Source organism: Melanotaenia boesemani, chromosome 2, assembly GCF_017639745.1.
Source record: "Melanotaenia boesemani isolate fMelBoe1 chromosome 2, fMelBoe1.pri, whole genome shotgun sequence".
Classification (NCBI taxonomy): domain Eukaryota; kingdom Metazoa; phylum Chordata; class Actinopteri; order Atheriniformes; family Melanotaeniidae; genus Melanotaenia; species Melanotaenia boesemani.
Window position 1 is genome coordinate 16492517 of NC_055683.1, and position 17753 is coordinate 16510269.

Sequence of the window (17753 nt, forward strand, 5' to 3'; positions counted from 1 at the left end):
AGTTGAGATGTGAGGGAAAATAGTCCGGGGGTCTTGTAATTTTATTGAACAGTGGGGATGGGGGGCTGTTGACCTCAACTCAGGACATTGTGAGGTGGTGAAGGGAATACTTCGAAGACCTTCTCAATCCCACCAACACGTCTTCTGATGAGGAAGCAGTGTCTGGGGTAGCTGGTGCTGGCTGTCCTATCTCTGGGGATGAGGTCGCTGAGGTGGTTAAAAATCTCCTTGGTGGCAAGGCCCCGGGGGTGGAGCAGGTCTGCCCAAAGTTCCTTAAGGCTCTGGATGCTGTAGGGCTGTCTTGGCTAACACGTCTCTGCAAGATTACGTGGACATTGGAGACAGTTCCCCTGGACTGGAGACTGTGGTGGTGGTCCCCCTCTTCAAAAAGGGGGACCACAGGATGTGCTCCAACTACAGGGTGATCACACTCCTCAGCCTCCCTGGTAAGGTCTATTCCGGGGTCCTTGAGAGGAGGGTCCATCGGATAGTCGAACCTCAGATTGAGGAGGAGCAGTGTGGTTTTCGTCCTGGTCGTGGAACAGTGGACCAGCTCTACACCCTCTTCGGGGTCTTTGAGGGGGCATGGGAGTTTGCCCATCCAATCTACATGTGTTTTGTGGATTTGGAGAATGCATTCCACCGTGTTCCCCGGGGGCTCATGTGGGGGGTACTCCGGGGCGTATGGAGTGCCGGTCTCGCTTGTACGAGCTGTCCGGTCCCTGTACGACCGGTGTCAGAGCTTGGTCAGCATTGCCGGCAGCAAATCAGAATCGTTTCCAGTGCGGGTTGGACTCCACCAAGGCTGCCCTCTGTCACCAATTCTGTTCATAACCTTTATGGTCAGAATTTCTAGACGCAGAATACTTTGGAAATCCTAGACCTGGAAAGAAAGCTCACATTTACAATCATACATTATCAGTTTAGTCATGGGTATTTATGGAGAAAAGTTTCTGTAAGTTAGAAGGAAGTTTGTCAGTGGACCACAGTAACAAACCTTAAAAACGCCCACTAGGAGGAGTTGTTGCTCCATGTTGAAAATCTATTTAATTGTAACTGTGTGACGGGACATCGCAGGAAACTCGTTGAAATTACCATTGGTGGTTTCCTGATATGTAGAATTATTTTAAACATTCATTATCACATAAATCAAACATTTAATGCAGTTTAAGGAGTATAGTTTAAAACAGTCCTGCAAGAAAAGTGGTTATTCCTGACAGAGTCTTAACAGAACCCAAATGTGAAAGGAATGCTATCTGGACGTCCCCGACTCCAGTCGGCTGATTTGCAGGTGAGAAACATCCGGAGGAGGAGGTCCTTTACAAAGGGGTGCAGATGGTTAGGTGTCATTAATCACAAGGTTGTGCAGATATCTACATGTAGGCAGACACCTAGTTCTGGATTTAATCACTTTAAGAATGGTTCTCAAGGTTTCTTCTTTTGAAGCTAATGAATTGGAGCTTTAGGACTGATTGCAAATCAAATGTCCTCAGAATGAAAAGTTTGTGTAGGCTGGGAACCTAGCGTTAGATAAACAATTGGCCATCTGTTGGTGAAAAAGGAATTTCCTTTGGGTTGTAAAACTTGTAGATAAGGATGGGGGAAGAACAGACAAAGACTTTCCTCTGTGGGTACTCAGAGTATGGGGCTTGATGCTACACTTCTATTCTAAATTATATATTTTAAGTAAAAAGTCAAACATTTGTGGTAATAAATTAAACAAAACATTAAAATTCTGATGGGAAAATGAATCTTTATTTCAACATTTGAAAGTGAAGCAAACAAATTAAAAGTGAAATACTGGGAGGATTTTCATTTTCAAAGTAACACAGCTGACATGAAGTGAACACAACATCCTGAAGTTATGCTTCTGTTAGTTTTATTTTCTTGTTGATGTCTGGGGGAGAAAATGCAGAATCTCTCTCATCTACTGGTTCACTGAAGCTTTCATCATCATTATCAAGAAAAAAGATTCAAGATGAGTCACAACAGAAAGAAAAAATCCTAAAGGAAATTAAATTTAAATGATTTATTAAATGAAACATGATGGAAAACATTAAAACTTCTAGGATTCCAGTAACTTACTAGAATGAGATAAAACTTAGATAATAATCATAGAAATGATATATATATTGTGATGAAAAATTAAGCTAAATATATAGTTTCTGATATGAAATTGAATCTTTAATTCAACATAGGCGAAGGATTTTCATATCCAGCATCATGAAGTGAAACTAACTGTAGCTGACATGAAGTGAACACAACATCCTGATATTCAGTGTGAAGCTTTGACTGGAAACAACATGTGGATCCTGGAAGAAGCACAGCTTCTATCTTTAAAGGACTGGAAGAGGAAGAAGTTTCCAAGGAAACATTTAGAAGAGTTTCACACAGAAACTGATTGAATCCATGAATCTGAAAAGATCTTTCTGAGTGAAAGAGACAGATATGTACAGACTGAACTATCTGTTCACCAGTCAGAACCTCTCTGCTACCATTACACTCTTTAGACTTTACACAGAGACACCCAGGAACCAGACCTGAACCAGAACCCAAATCCAGCATAGAGAGGATGAGTGAATGTGGTGATGAAGGTTTGGAGGTGGATCAGTGAGTCAGAGGAGACTCTGTAGAAGGACAGAGAGCCAGCAGGACAGTCCACATACACTGCTACTCTGTTAGAGACAGAGGAAGAGAAGGGAGAGATGGAGATTGTTCTGTCATTGTGCCAGACAGAGAAACCTTCTTTATCAGAGCAGTTCAGACTCCAGGACTGATCATTCCTTCCAAAGCAACTTTCTCTGCTATTTTCTTTCCTTCTGATTTCTCTGTAACTCACTGATATAGAAACGTCCCCTCTCCACTCAACTTCCCAGTAGCAGCGACCGTTCAGAACATCTTCACACAGCAGTTGAGGATACAAGATATATTCAAATCTTTCTGGATGATCAGGATATGACTGAAACTCTTCCACACATGTCACCTTCCTGTTGTTGTCAGACATTTTGAGTTTTCTGTGCACTGTGATCATGTTAATGGTGAGTGGACAGGAATCTGATGGAGAGAACAAACACAATCCAGTTGCAGTTATTGATCTATTGACACTTTGATGCTGACTGTTCATGGGACAGTGTGAAGATGGTTGAATGTGATGAAGCTAATGAAAAACCCACTTACACTTCCTCAGACCTCCTTGTCTCAACCAAGGTTTTCCAGCAGGCTCCACGCTGAAAAGAGGAGAGGGGTCAGACCATGCTAACATGGACATTAAATGGTTCTCATACACAATTTGTTCTACACTCAGAAACATTAAAATAAAATGGTCTCTCCATCACTTAGTCTCATCACCACGTGCGACAAGACTCACTACAGGAAAGAGGTTGATCTTCTGACCACGTGGTGCAGAGACAACAGCCTTCTGCTGAACGTCAGCAAGACCAAGGAGGTTGTTGTAAACTTCCAGAGAGGCAACACCCAACACCCGCCACTGACCATTGATGGTGCTGCTGTGGAAAGTGAGCATTACCAAAATCCTGAGGGTGCACATCAGTGAAGACATCTCCTGGACTACTAACACGGCATCACTGGTGATAAAAGGCCAGCGGGGCCTCTACTTCCTGCACAAACTCAAGAGGGCGAGTGCTCCATCACCCATCATGACCACATTCTACAGAGGAACTATTGAGAGCATCTTTTCTAGCTGCATCACTGTGTGGGGCAGGAGTTGCACCGACTACAACAGGAGAGCCCTACAGCGCATAGGGAACACAGTTTGAAGTATCATTGGTGCACCACTTCCCTCCCAAAAGGACATATACACCAACTGCCTCACACGCAAAGCGATCACAATCACGAGCGAGGAAAGCCATCCTGCACACAACCTGTTCAACCTCTTGCCCTCTGGTAGGAGGTAAAGGAACCCTTGTTCACGAACCACCAGACTCACCAACAGCTGTATTACCCTAGGCGGTTAGGATGCTGAACTCTCTCCCCTCTCCACCCTCAGCTCCTTCCACCAGGTTGACAGAAAGCTACCCTCCCCAAGTCAGGGAGCTGATTAGTCCACACCCACACCAAAAAACTGCTTTGTGGAAGTCACAGTTTCTTCTTTCAACCATTTTCTCCTTTTCATCTCTTCAAAGACAAAGAACTCTGCAGAAACTCCTGATCTTACCAAGAGCTGCACCTTCTCTCTGCCCTGAAGTCTTATTGATCAGCTTCTGACAATAATATCCTCTGCAGAGCAGAGTGGCTCAGATTCTTTGTTCTGACTCAGCTGGGAAATGTTAAAGTGGCTTCTTTTCCTGCATATGAAGCTAAATGACTGTCAGAGACTCTGTTTGAGGCCATGATGTGTCTGTTTGTAGCTGTGACAGCTTGTTTCCTACTGACCACTAACAGCGGCTTCATCATCACACTGAGGATTTGTTCCCTCACATTATTACTGCAGATCCTGCTGCTGTGTGGACAGAAACACATTTCTTTCTAAAGCAGGAACAAATCAGAGGGATCAGTAGCATCAACTCACCACACTTCTTCCAGATCTGATCCAGTCTGCTGAATTATTTCCAGTTTGAAGTGCAGTTACATCACCCAGCTTCTACCGACTCCAACATCTACACTGTTACTGAAGCTGATTGATCATCTGATGGATTATTGAATAGTCCATCCATCCAATCACTGTCTGCTGCTTCTCTGTTTATGTTTATATTTTTGCTCAAAGCAACCAAGATATAAACTTTTTGTGCCCAGCACAAGATATCTTCTAACTTGCTGAAATTTTAATGACTTATTCTGTTGGAAGAACTGTGGAAAGCCAGCCCAAAGTTTAGTCTTCAGAGCCAATCTCTGATGGAGGCGTTCTGATACCATCCATCCATACATCCATTTTCTGCCGCTTATTCGAAGTCGCGGTGGCATCTGCCTAAACAGGGAAAATTCCTTCTCCCTGGCCACATTCACCAACTAATCCGGGGGTATCCCGAGGTGTTCCCAGGCCAGCCGAGAAATGTAGTCCGTCCAGCGTGTCCTGGTTCTGCCCCAGGCCTCTTTCCGGTGGAACGTGCCCGCAACACCTCACCAGGGAGGTGTCCAGGAGGCATCGTGACCAGATTCCCGAGGCACCTCATCTGGCTCCTCTCGAAGCAGAGAAGCAGCGACTCTACTCTCAGCTCCTCCAGGATCACCGAGCTTCTCACCCTATCTCTAAGGGAGAGCCCGGCCACCCTGCAAAGAAAACTCCTTTCGGACGCTTGTATTCGCAATCTCGTTCTTTCAGTCACTACCCACAGCTCAAGACCATAGGTGAGGGTAGGAACATAGATCGACCAGTTAATTGAGAGCTTTGCCTTTTGGCTCAGCTCCCTCTTCACCACGACAGACCGATGCAGAGTCCACATCTCTGCAGTCGCTGCGCTGATCCAATCTCTCGCTCCTTCCTTCCCTCACTCGTGAACAAGACCCAGACATACGCAAACTCCTCCACTTGTGGTAGGACCTCATTACCGACCCAGGGAAGGCACTCCACCCTTTTCCGGCTGAGGACCATGGTCTCGGATTTGGAGATGCTGATTCTCAACCCAGCTGCTTCACACTTGGTTGTGAATCGTTTCAGTGAGAGCTGAAGATCACAGCCCAATGAAGTCAACAGAACCACATCATCCGCAAAGAGCAGAGACCTAATCCTGAGGCCACCAAACCAGATCCCCTCAACACCATTGCTGCACCTAGAAATTCTGTCCATAAAAATTATGAACAGAATCTGTGGCAAAGGGCAGCCTTAGCGGAGTCCAACCCTCACTGTAAATGATTCTGGTTTACTTAAGCTCTGACACCGATCGTACAGGGACCGGACAGCTCATACAAGAGGGTCCGGCACTCAATACTCCAGGAGTACCCTGCACAGGAGTCCCCAGGGGACACGATGGAACACCTTCTCCAAGTACACAAAGAACATTTAGACTGGTTGGGCAAACTCCCATGCCTCCTCCAAGACCCCGAAGACAGTGTAGAGCTGGTCCACTGTTCCACGACCAGGACGAAAACCAGACTTCTTCTCATCAATCTGAGGTTCGACTATCCGACGGACCCTCCTCCAGCACCACTGAATAGACCTTACCAGGGAGGCTGAGGAGTGTGATCACCCTGTAGTTGGAGCACACCCTGTGGTCCCCCTTTTTGAAGAGGGGGACCACCACCCCAGTCTCCAGTCCAGGGGAACTGTCTCCGATGTCCACATGATCTTGCAGAGACGTGTTAACCAAGACAGCCCTACATCATCCAGAGCCTTAAGGAACTTTGGGCAGACCTGCTCCACCCCCGGGCCCTGCCACTGAAGAGCTTTTTAACCACCTTAGCAATCTCAGCCCCAGAGATGGGACAGCCAACATCAGGGTCCCCAGACTCTGCTCCTTCATTGGAAAATGTTTTGATGGGATTTAGAAGGTCTATGAAGTATTCCCTCCACCGCCTCTCGTCCCAAGTCAAGGTCAGCAGCCCCCTATTCCTACTGTAGACGGTGTTGATGGAGCATTGCTTTCCCTGCCTGAGCCGCTAGAAGGTGAACCAGAATCTCCTCGAAGCCATCTGGAAGTCATTCTCCATGGCCTCTCCAAACTCCTACTATGCCCAAGTTTTTGCATTAGTGACTGCCGAAGTTGTGTTCTGCTTAGCCTGCTGATACCCATCAGCTGCCTCTGGAGTCCCACAGGCCAAAAAGGCTTGATAGGACTCCTTCAGCTTGACAGAATCCCTAACTGGGGCATAAAGCCTCCAACAACATAGCCTCTAGGATCATCATTACATGCAAACTCCTCCACCATGGTAAGGTTGTGGCTTAGGGGTGAGATTATTGAATAGTAATTATTGAATCAGCAACATGGGATAATTAAAGCTGTACAGTCCTGAGTGTAGAGGAGAGGTTAGACTGCCTCTGGTGGTCAGACATGGAGCGGCAGCTACTGAAATACAGGATTTGACAGGATTCAGGAAAGTCTATCTCATCTTACCTTCACATCTCCTATGAACATACTGGATCCTTTCAAGTTAACCAGGAAAACTGATGTAACGATCCTCAACTTCATCACAACACACACACTGCCATCTCCAGTCACCTCCTCCAACACCCGATCCAACCATTATCACATGAATGAATCAACATTATCAGTGGCTAGCAGTCCATTCCTATGGGACAGTAGGTCTCTACTCCACCTCCTTGTGGCTCTAGTAGGTCCTTATCATCTATTTACCCCACTGATCAGCAGCACTGATACAGGAAGACTCCTGATCCAGCCCGACAAGAATCCAGTCCACAGGCAGGTCTGAATTCTTTAGGATTACGGAGCATTTTATTATAAAATATATATTTAAGTCATTTGACTGTTGAGTGAATATTGACTGTAAAGTGACAAAGTCTGGACAGAAATCCAGTGACTCTTAGTCATTTTGATTTATGTCCTCATTATGAGTCCAAATTATAAAAAAAAAATAAGCCTAGGGTTGCAAAATTCCAGGAATTTTCAGGTTTGGAAACTTTCTGTGGGAATTAATGGGAATATATAGGAATTAGCCAGAAATTGACTAAAATTAGGTTTATTCACTCAACAGAAAACCTAGATATAGTTGAAGAAAATATATTCTAGCAAAATCTTGGCTAAAACAGCCAGATTTAATACGAGCACAGTTGAATATCTATGCCATTCAATCACATGCACACAGCACACTGCTTACTGCAGAGTTTTTGAGGCAGCACCCCTACAAGCATTTATTTGACAGAATGTCCCTTTAACCTGCAGAGATATTTCCAAACTGAAGAAACTCTGACCAACAGACACTTATCACTGTTGTTTTCGCAAATGTTCTCCTTGGAGACTCTCCTATTGCAACATTTGCTGTGAGCAAAGGAAAAAGGCTCCTACATGTGTGATGGTTCATATAACACTCATGTCCAGCATGAAGCAGGACTGAGTGAAGAACAGAGAAAATGTCTGCAGATCTTCCTCCTCTATCAGACATTGTGTGGCTGCAGCAGCCTCTGCATACCTGAGTCTGTGTGGATCCTTCAGTGCAGCCATCAGCAGCTTCACTCCTGAGTCTCCTGGGTGGTTGTATCTCAGATCCAGCTCTCTCAGATGGGAGGGGTTGGAGGTCAGAGCTGAGGCCAGAGAAGCACAGCCTTCCTCTGTGATCAGACATCCTGACAGGCTGCAGAAAACAACACGTATGTTCAGAAAAGTTAGACTTGTCTCACATTATTGACTTTGGGTCTTCATTTGTTCAAGTTTATGATTTTATGACTCAGTTTGATACAAATTTTAGATTTCCAGGTTTCTACAGAGTTCCACCAATAATATGTTTATATATAAGTTTATATCTTTTTAAAGACATTAATCCTCCTTCATTCAGCTTGGTGGTGTCTTGTGTTTCAATGCATGGTTCAGATGTTTACTTTGTGTAATGCTGCTGTAGGACATTTATCACTGCTGCACAAACACTCACACTTCAATAATAAAAGAAACAAAAAAAATGTTTTTTTCATCCAGATCATCAGTTTTATCAGAATTTCTTCATTGATGTCGTCAGTTTAACTTCAGTCGTCACATCTGGTGTTTTTATGACAGATATTATCATCTAGGAGACAGTCGGTGAGATGATGATATATGAATTCTGAATTATGATCTAAAACATGGTAGAGATTACTTAGAACAAGATAGAAATACATTACACATGCATTTATTTACCTTTGGACATCTGACATTTACCCAAGAAAAGGTCAGTTAACACTAAGCATTTGCAGCATTTGGCTCTTTCTGTTGATACCATGCATTGATTAATCTGATTAAAAATTGTAATCATTTGACAGGCCTAATATATGCATATATATAAACACACACACACACACACACACACACACACACCACAGTCAATGCAGTTAATTTTATTGCAATTTTCACTTGCTGTTTCAGGGAATTTTATTTTTCAAATGAGGAAATTACTTTTGTCTGTTTGCCTGTAAAAATGTTTTCCACTGAAAATAATAATAAAGAAAAGTACACAGACAGCCATAAGAAATAAATGATCTGATTTGGACAGACTGTTCTTTTTATTTATTTAATAGTTATTGTTGTTTTATAGGTAATAACTAAAAGTCTCTATTAATCACGGTTTAAATTTTTTAACTTTTTAAACTCTCAGTTTGAGGAATCCTGACCTGATTGTTTCCAGGTTGCAGTTTGGACTCTTCAGTCCATCACACAACTTCGTTACTCCTACGTCCTGCAGGTCGTTGTTACTCAGGTCCAGCTCTGTCAGACTGGAGGACTGGGAGCTGAGAACTGAGGACAGAGGTTCACAGCTGGTCTCTGAGAGACCACACACACTCAGCCTGGAAAGAAAGTTGCAGAGAAAATGCAGGTAAGACATGAGAACACTCACTCCACGGTTTTTTACCTGTTTCATAGGATTCTTACTGTTAATGATAATCTCAGATTAATCTGTAAAACTGTCATGGTTTATTGTGTGGGTTCCTGGTTCTTGTTTGTTTTTGGTCTGTTTTTTGGTTTGTGGCATATTTGGATTTTGGTTTGTAGTCTGTTATTATTCACGTTTAATTTCTGTTATGATTATGGGTTAGGATTTTGGGTTTTTGTGGTGTTTTGGTTCCGTCATGATTTTGGTTATTTTTCTGGTTTTGTCATGTTTAGTTTCTGTCTAGATCATGGTTTGGATGTTTGGTTTTGTCATGTTTAGTTCAGTTTTCCCTCATGTGCTGTGTTTTCTGTCCCTAGCTCATTAGCTCACCTGGTTTGTTCCCCTGTGTACAGATACCCCATGGCTTCAGTTCTGCCCTGTCAGATCCTTTGGGTTTATCCCTGTCCTGTGTGGTTCCCTGTTCTGAGTCCTGAAAAAAAAACCTTGTCACCTGCACTATTCTGCCTCCTGCTTTGACTCCCTGCATTTGGGTCCTAACCTCCGTCGCCATTCATGACAAAAACTAATCTGAGAAGAGAGGTTTTAGAGCTGTTCCTGGTCCATCATCAACCTACCACAGTTAAAGATCATGTTAACATGCTGGATTCACCAATAACAGATAAAGAATTTTACACTGCTCTTAAACATACAGACGTGGATAAAATTGTTGGTACCCTTTGGTTAATGAAAGAAAAACAATGGTCACAGAAGTAACTTGATTCTGACAAAAGTAATAATAAATAAATATTCTATAAATTTTAACCAATGAATATCAGACATTGCTTTTCAACCATGCTTCAACAGAATTATTTAAAAAGAAATAAATACATGAAACAGGTCTGGACAACCTTTTGAGCAGTCACTGCAATCAAACGATTCTTATAACTGAGACATCTGCACCTCTCAGCAGGTATTTTGGTCCACTCCTCATAAGCAAACAGTTCCAGTTGTCTCACGTTTGAGATAAGTACCTTTTCCAGACTGCATGTTTCAGCTCCTTCCAGAGATGCTCAATAGAATTTAGGTCAGGGCTAATAGAAGGCCACTTTAGAATAGTCCAGTGTTTTCCTCTTAGCCATTCTTGGATGTTTTTAGCTCTGTTTTGGGTCATTGTCCTATTGCAAGACCCATGACCTGCTACTGAGACCAAGCTTTCTGACACTGGCCAGCACATTCTCTCTAGAATCCCTTGATAGTCCTGATATTTCATTGTACCTGCACAGATTCAAGACACCCTGTGCCAGATGCAGCAAAGCAGCCCCAGAACATAACAGAGCCTCCTCCATGTTTCACAGTAGGGACAGTGTTCTTTTCTTGATATGCATCATTTTTCCATCTGTAAACATAGAGCTGATGTGCCTTGGCAAAAAGTTCCAATTTTGTCTCATCTGTCCATAAGACATTCTCCCAGAAGCTTTGTGGCTTGTCAACATGTAGTTTGGCAAATTCCAACCTGGCTTTTTTATAAATTGTTTTCAACAATGGTGTCCTCCTTGGTCGTTTCCCATTAAGTCCACTTTGGCTCAAACAAAGACGGATGGTGCGATCTGGCACTGATGTTCCTTGAGCATGAGTTCTATAACATTTCTGGGCCATTCTAGCACCCCTAATTTACAGAGTCATGTCTGAAATACAACAAAATTCCAATATACCAGAAACCATGACTAAAGCATCAATCTCATTCATTTTAAAACCTAACAACGATCCAACATGACAAGCTAGCTATCGTCCTATACCTCTCCATAATGTAAACTTAAAAATCATCACAAACTCACTCATAGAGTTGAAAATATAATGTCATCTATCATTCACCCTGATCAAACCAGTTTCATTAAAGGCAGACACTCACCCAAGAATACATGTAGACTTCTTAACTATACAAACTACTCAATATCACAAAACTCTAAAACTATTATAATCACACTAGACACAGAAAAGACATTCACTCATATCCACATTGCATGAAAACTGGCTTTGGGGAATCATTTATTAACTGGATCAAGATTTTATACACATTACATTCAGCTGAGTGGTTGTAGGTGCGGCCATCGCATGGTTGTTGAGCAGATATTATGACAAATTTGTCATGATTCCCACTTTATGTTTCTTGGTTTACTTTTATGTTCTTTCATGTTCTGGGTTTTTGTTATGTTTTTGGTTGATGTTCTTGGTTTTTGGTGTTAAGGGTCATGTTTAGTTCTGTCACTCTTGGTGTCTGTTCATTAGTTGATTGCTGGTCTGATTGTTTATTCCCTTCATCTGTTTCTGGTTTGTACTTCTGTGTATTTAAGTCTATTTCAGTTCTTCTTTGCCATTTCATTGCCTTTTGTTTGGTTGCTTGCTGTTAGTGCTGTTAGTTTAGTCCCTGTCATCTTTATTTCTGTTGGATCATAGTCCATGCCATATCAGCATTTTGTTATGTAAATTAGTTTCATTTTTATTTTTTTTCTTTTCATTAAAACCTTTTTATCGGCATTGGTCTGCCCTCGTCTGCCTGTGCTTGGGTCCTCAAGTCCATGGCTCCCTGAGAAGCCACCTGTGTTCCTCATTCTTCACCAGCTCGATCCCTCACTAACCAGAAATGCAAATACTTAACTAATACAGTACAATATACTCCACAGAACTCACTACACAGGGCACAGGATCTCCAAAATGGGATTTGACTTAGACATTTGCACTAAAAACACCCTTGATAATTACATCCATGCCATATGGTACTGCACACCAGTTCAACAATTTTGGGAAGAAATCACCGAATCTCTTTATTACTTCATGAGCTGTCACATCTGTCTGGACACCACACTCTGTCTACTAAACCCTGTTTCCACCGGCGACGGAAGGTCGGGATGCATCTTTTTGTGTTTCCACACGAGGACACCGGGAAGGATAGCCTAACATCTGACCCAAACTGTCCTGCTTTGTTAGTTCCCTTCTATTGGGGTACCAATCTAACCAATCCAACCCCAAAAGGGTGGGGTTTGACACAAAACAATCTGTAACTTCACGTGCGACCTGGCATAAAAACAAAGCAGGAAAGGCTCCTTGTTTAAAGCAAAATATTTTCTATTTGTTGATAAAACCTCAGTTTAAAAGGGCACCACAAAGGACTGCCAAAAAGAAAGAAAGTGTTGGATGATGCCATCCTCCTCCTTTGTTTCTGAGTTGTGATTTCGTTTTACTTTAAGGAAGGTGCTGCACTGCCCTGCGCTGCCCTGCACTGTGCTACGATAGTGTCATGCTATTATGTTGCTGAGATAACTATTGCTATGCATATGATACTCCACCTCTCAGGTAAGGTTATGGTTCACTGTAGGATGCAATGAAATTACCATTTACAAGCCACATCTGCACCCTAATTGCCCCGACCTAACCTAAACCTCTTGGTGGAAACAAGGCTCTAGGTGACATATCAAACATCTCTCTGAATAAATCTTTCCAAATGTCCAAATAAATTCTCCTTTTAGCACTATCACAAAGAATCCAACAATCATGAACTGGAAATCAAAAAGTCAAACCAACATCATACAATGGAAAAACTGGGAGGACTGATTTCCAGTTTAACTGCTGCAGGATCCATGGACCTGGAAAAGCTTTCCTCATGCTTTAGATGCAGCAGTCTGTCTCTGAAGGCGCTATGCAGGGTTTGGGTGTTTGGGTATGGGATGGTGGGGGCTAACTTAATTTCAAATATCTAACTACGTCTCTTCAGTTTATCGATGTATATTAGTCTTTCCTTGTATGATGGTGAAATGTAACTGTTCATCTACCCGGGTAGTGTGATTTGGTTTATCTGTATAATGCAATAGTTCAGGGTTCCTACTGGTTTTTACAAGTTAAATTTAAGACATTTTAAGACATTTTTACGACAACTTGGAACAGAATTTATTACCCATTTCACGGCCACATTGGCAAAAATGAACAACTCCTACAATTTAAGAAAATGCACACATTTACATCTGGGTTGGGGGGTGGCTGTAGCTCAGGAGGAAGCGCAGTTGTCCTTCGACCGGAAGGTAGGGGGATCGATTCCAGGCTTCCACTGACTACATGCCGAAGTGTCCTTGGGCTAGACACTTAACCCCACGTTGCCTCCCGATGTGCCTATTGGGGTGTGAATGTGTTTGTGAATGGGTGAATGTGATAAGCAGTGTAAAGTCAATCTGACTGGAAAAGCACTATATAAGTACAAGTCCATTTACCATTTACATCAGCAGTCACTGATTATTACAAGGACCTGGGTGTGTATGTAAAGTGCAATGCTTCACTTACACTGCTTGAAAATTTTGTATAGCACCTTACAGCACAAAGTAATTCTAAGTGTTTTTATCAATTCAAGCACAGCCAATAGAACTCAGGGAGCGGACATGCAGCAACTTACTGGTAATTTATAGGAATAATGGACTTGACTGAGCTAATGTTGAAAACTACCCAGTGTTTCATTTAGAGTCTCAGGTCTAGAGAGAAGGTTTATACTGAGTTTTTTTAATAAAACAAAACAGTATGACAGCTGGTCTCTGTATCAGGCTTTTGGAGTTTGGCCGTAATGCGACACAGACCAGTGTGCGCACACAGATGAACAGACTTCTGCCAGCACTGCATACAGTCATCTATCTATCCATCCATCCATCCATCAATTGTCTGCCACTGATCGGGAGACGGGTTGTGGGGGCAGCTGCCAAAGCAGGGAAACCCAGACTTCCCTCTCCCTGGCCACATTCACCAGCTCATCCAGGGGGAATCCCGAGGTGTTCACAGGCCAGCCGAGAGATGTAGTCCGTCCAGCGTGTCCTGGGTCTTCCCTGGGGCCTCTTTCTGGTGGGACGTACCCGGAACACCTCACCAGGGAGGCATCCAGGAGACATCCTTACCAGATGCCTGAGCCACCTCGTCTGGCTCCTCTCGATGTGGAGGAGCAGCAAATCTACTCTGAGCACCTCCCGGATCACCAAGATTCTTACTCTATCCCTAAGGGAGAGCCTGGCCACCCTGCGGAGAAAACTCATTTCGACCGCTTGTATTCGTGATTTTGTTCTTTTGGTCACTACCCACACATTTGCACAGTTGACGTGCCATGATAAAATCAGAAGGTAGCACACACAGACCAGCTGGAAATCGGTTGTGATTCTACTGCTCTGCAGAATCTCCATCTTCTATTAAACTAAATGACTAAAATTTTATTATGTATCAGAATGATAATAATCTGTTTGACAGAAATTAAAGAAATAGTGGAAATACTGACATTTTTGGGGGGGTAAATGCAAAGGCTTAAAACTTGTGGCACCATTGCAATTCAACACTCATAACAGAGCAACAGCAGTTATACAGTCTCATGGATGCTCAGAAACACAAAGAAAACCCTGAACTAAGTCCAGAAATAAACTGAATACTAGGAATTACAATGAGGTGGCATGTGTTCTCTGCAGAGCTGTGGTCCCTCATTGAAGTGTGTTAACAAGCTCGATGTTGGAAGCAGTTTTTCTTCAGATTTCTCTGTGAAATTTGGGGAGAAGTCTTCAAATAAACTACTAGCAAGAAAGCCACTTGTGCCTGCCTGTGCTTCAAGGGAATTATAGTGGGGGCTTGGAAAGACTGGTCTTTTTGAATCCTGAAGTGTGAGGGTCCATAAAAAGATTGGATGACTTCAGACTGCGACAGCATGTATAAGACAGCAGCAATTCAGCCATATAGAGAGGAGACTGAGCATGTAATGCTCTGAAGGTTGAGAGCAGTCTTAAAATGAATTTTAACATTAAATGGTACCAGTGACCTTTCTTTAAAACAGGGCTTATAGAAATCTTCTGTGTGGATGAGACAGAGGTCTCATGGCAGAGTACTCCAGTAATGAAAAAATAATAATAATAATAATAATAATAAAATAAAATAAAAAAAAACTCAGTCTGATGAATTCTGACCTGAGAGTTTCCAGTTTGCAATTTGGACTCTTCATTCCATCACACAGCTTCTTTAGTCCTGAGTCACGCAGGTTGTTGTTACTCAGGTCCAGTTCTGTCAGTCTGGAGGACGGTGAGCTGAGAACTGAGGACAGAGGTTCACAGCTTCTCTCTGAGAGACCACATACACTCAGCCTGGAGAGAAAGAGGAAGATAAAAAGGATCAAATTATAGAGAAAGTTTTACACACAGTTAGTGTGCATGCGCTTGAGTATAGCCTGCGGCACTCACTTCTTAGCTTTTCCTGTTTCCTTAACTTTTAACTAGCTTTTTGTCTTAGTTGTTACTTTCTATATTTTACTTTCACTGAAGCTGTACCCACTCCTACAGGTTAGTTAAGAGATATGTTGCCGTTCATTTAGCTGTGGGACTAAGTAATGAGATTGCAGGAGTATTTCATCCTGCTTTGAATGTTTACTTCAGCTGTCAGCTGATAGCCACCAGCTGCCTTATTGGTCAGAATAATAGAAATTCTTGGTGGTATGAGGAAGAGGAACAAGAGAGTTTGGTAGCTGTGATCAGCTTCTCACCATTGGAAACACAAAATCCCAGGTCAACAAAAAGGATGTGCTACAGTGAATGGAGACAATACACTTTAAAAAAAAAAAAATGGTGTAGCCATTGTGAGGTGACATCACAGTGTGGTGACCTTTCTGGTTTATGATGCCATTTTGATATAAACTTTTTAAAGGAGGTGATATTAAAAAATGGTTGTGAGATTTAAAGAAAAGAGCTCCTGATACCAACTTGATGAATAATAAAAAAAGGTTTGTTACAAAAAATGACATCTAAAGTAGAGCCGTAAAATCTGTGAGGTCACTAAGTCAATGTCGAGGATCCTAGCGAGCGTTCATACCCATGGTCTAATATAGGTTTGCAAATGGAAACACAAAATGCTATACAGGTGCTCGTCATAAAATTAGACTATCATAAACAAGTTGATTTATTTCAGTAATTCCATTCAGAGTGAAACTTGTATAATGTTCATTCATTCCCCATAGACTGACATATTTCAAATGTTTATTTCTTTTAATTCTTAAATTCTGAATTTATCTGCCTATCCTGAACTCCATAATAAGTTTTCCAATAAGTTTAAGGGAAAAGGCTTAGGAAGATACGATAAGAGGTCATTTGGTATTAGGCCCCCTTAACCAAGGAACAGGGAAAAGCTGCATTCAAACCAAAATGAGAAACATCAAGGAGAAAATCTTAATTTAACAAAAGACGGATCAATTTCTTTTAGTCATTGAAGAGACATTTTTTTTTCTTAATAATGTCTTAATCTGGGGATATGTCAGTGTATTTTTAAATTATCCTTATAATGTTTCAGGTTGCTGCATTACAGAGACTGTATGAAGTAAAAAAAAAAAAGTTAAAGCATGTCAGAAGCAGAGAAACCAAACCTGAGAGTTTCCACTTTACAGTTTGGACTCTGCAGTCCAACAGACAGCTGCTTCACTCCTGATCCATCAATACGAAGGTCTAGTTTTGTCAGCCTGGAGGACTGAGAGCTCAGAACTAAAGACAGCGCATCACACCCTTCATCTGAGAGGGTACAGCTGCTCAGTCTGAAATGAAAGAAAACAAATAACATTTGTGTTAAAATGATGCCTCAAATTTCACTCTGTTTATTTAGAAACAATTAAACATGTTTCAGATTATTGTGTCACAAAGACTTAATAAAGCCAAAAAGTTAAAAACAAAAACACATCAGAGCAACAGAGAAACCAGACCTGAGAGTTTCCACTTTACAGTTTGGACTCTGCAGTCCAACAGACAGCTGCTTCACTCCTGATTCAGCTATGACCAGGTCTAGTTTTGTCAGCCTGGAGGACTGGGAGCTCAGAACTGATGACAGAACATCACACCCTTCATCTGAGAGGGTGCAGCTGCTCAGTCTGAAATGGAAGAAAATGATTAAAGTTTGTGTTGCAATTAAGCAACATATTTCATTGTGTTTATTTAGAAAAAGTTAAAAATGTTTCAGATTATTGTATCACAAAGACTTAATAAAGCTGAAAAAGTTAAAAACAAAAACACATCAGAGCAACAAAGACACCAGACCTGAGAGATTCCAGTTTACAGTTTGGACTCTGCAGTCCAACAAACAGATGTTTCACTCCTGGGCCATCGATACTCAGGTCCAGTTCTTTCAGTCTAGAGGACTGAGAGCTGAGAACTGAGGATAGAGCTGAATGTCCTTCATGTGAGCGGCCACATACACTTAACCTAAGAAGGAGATATAGAAAAAATACTGCTGAAATGTAGTCATATCTATCTATCTATCTATCTATCTATCTATCTATCTATCTATCTATCTATCTATCTATCTAT

General features: G+C 42.1%; 1 protein-coding gene across 1 annotated transcript in view; it reads right to left on the reverse strand.

Moving 5' to 3' along the window:
• Nucleotides 1–1739: 1739 nt before the first annotated feature.
• LOC121656980 overlaps nt 1740–17753 on the reverse strand; it is a 49572-nt gene continuing 33558 nt past the window's right edge. The window contains exons 9-17 of the mRNA XM_042012299.1: nt 17153–17317; nt 16823–16987; nt 15381–15554; nt 11084–11093; nt 10440–10621; nt 9209–9382; nt 8041–8202; nt 3178–3227; nt 1740–3054 (exon numbers count right to left, since the gene is read on the reverse strand). Coding sequence (XP_041868233.1) covers nt 2507–3054; nt 3178–3227; nt 8041–8202; nt 9209–9382; nt 10440–10621; nt 11084–11093; nt 15381–15554; nt 16823–16987; nt 17153–17317 — 1630 coding nt within the window. The 3' untranslated portion in view covers nt 1740–2506. The remainder of the gene's footprint in view (nt 3055–3177; nt 3228–8040; nt 8203–9208; nt 9383–10439; nt 10622–11083; nt 11094–15380; nt 15555–16822; nt 16988–17152; nt 17318–17753) is intronic.